The 1360-nt window shown below is 32.2% G+C and overlaps 1 protein-coding gene across 1 annotated transcript; it reads right to left on the bottom strand.

Annotated features, from left to right (window-relative positions):
* Positions 1 to 577: 577 nt before the first annotated feature.
* Positions 578 to 1354, bottom strand: LOC106758509 (probable mediator of RNA polymerase II transcription subunit 37c; the record flags this gene model as incomplete). The annotated part of the gene is made up of 1 exon (XM_014641428.1): positions 578 to 1354. A coding segment is annotated over one exon (777 nt), but the record flags the coding sequence as incomplete, so codon positions are not given.
* Positions 1355 to 1360: the final 6 nt, after the last annotated feature.

Raw genomic sequence — 1360 nt, forward strand, 5'->3', positions numbered from 1 at the left:
GGAGCAGGAGACATTAGGCTTTTAAAATTTCATCGTTNTAAAGGATTTCTATTTTAAACCTTTCTTTCATATTTTATTATTATTAATAAATAATATAATTATAATAAGTTTATTGAAAGTGTAAGATAAAATAGAAAAAAATTAAGGCATAAGAAAGTTCATTAAACTAATATAAGTCCATTAAACCAATATATTTCTTATGAACGAAGAACTAGTGAGTTGTTAAGTAACTTTTCAAGTATAAAAGACATTGATATATTTAAAATTCTTCTCTGTTGAAAATATAAGTGTGTTTTTTTCTTTTGAAGTAACGTACATGCATTCGTCACATTAAAATCGAAGCACACAAATTTACAAAAAAACTATACTTGAACGGGCTAAACTACGAGAATTGAAGTTTCCAAAGATAAATCAAATGAAAATTATTTGCATTTGCAACAATAACCATTTTCAAACCAAATACTATTACTACTACACTATCGAATATTCAAACGCTACATGCCAAAATATAAATGTTTGATTTTATCACATGTTAATGACAAATCAGTGACGCACAAAACATAACAGCTTAAAACAACTAGGCAATCTTCTCCATGACCATAATTCGTTCACTGATTGCTTTAAGATCTTTCAGAAAGTCTTCAATAGCAACTATATCTTCCATCTCGTTCCGCCTATCCAGCATATCAGTGGCTCTAGAAATTTTAGAACAGATATCTTTCTTTTTTTTCGAACTCAACTTTGAGCTGAAATTCTTCTTCTCTAAGGCCTTTTTGATCTTATAAACATGATCATCTAAATCATTCATTGCTTTGGCCTTCTTAAGAAACTTCTCATCTTCAAACTTATAGTTCTCTGCTTCTTTAATCATTTCACTAATTTTTTCATTTGATAGTCTTCCTTTATGGGATATTATAATTTCATCCCTATTACCGGTTACTATTTCCTCAGCAGAAACGGAAAGAATGCCATTTTCATTTATTGCAAAAGTCACATAAAAAGGATAGCCACGACGAGCTGGGGGAAAGCCAGAAATAGAAAAAGAAACCAACAAATCATTATCACTGGCTTTCACTCTCTCGCCCTCATAAACCTTAATCTTGACTAGGAATTGGTCATCTTGGCATGTCAGAAAAACTTGTTTCTTCTTTATAGGAATAGTTGTGTTCCTAGGAATCAAAACACTCATCAGATCCCCCTGTACCGATACGCCAAGTGAAAGCGGAGTAACATCTTTCAATATCAAATTTGGAACATTCTTAATGCCTTCATTCAAGAGAGCAGCCTGCACAGCTGCACCATAAGCAACAGCCTCATCAGGGTTTACGCTCTTGCAAAGATCCTTCCTATTGAAAAAGTC

The sequence above is a fragment of the Vigna radiata genome, chromosome 4 (genome assembly GCF_000741045.1).
Source record: "Vigna radiata var. radiata cultivar VC1973A chromosome 4, Vradiata_ver6, whole genome shotgun sequence".
Classification (NCBI taxonomy): Eukaryota; Viridiplantae; Streptophyta; class Magnoliopsida; order Fabales; family Fabaceae; genus Vigna; species Vigna radiata.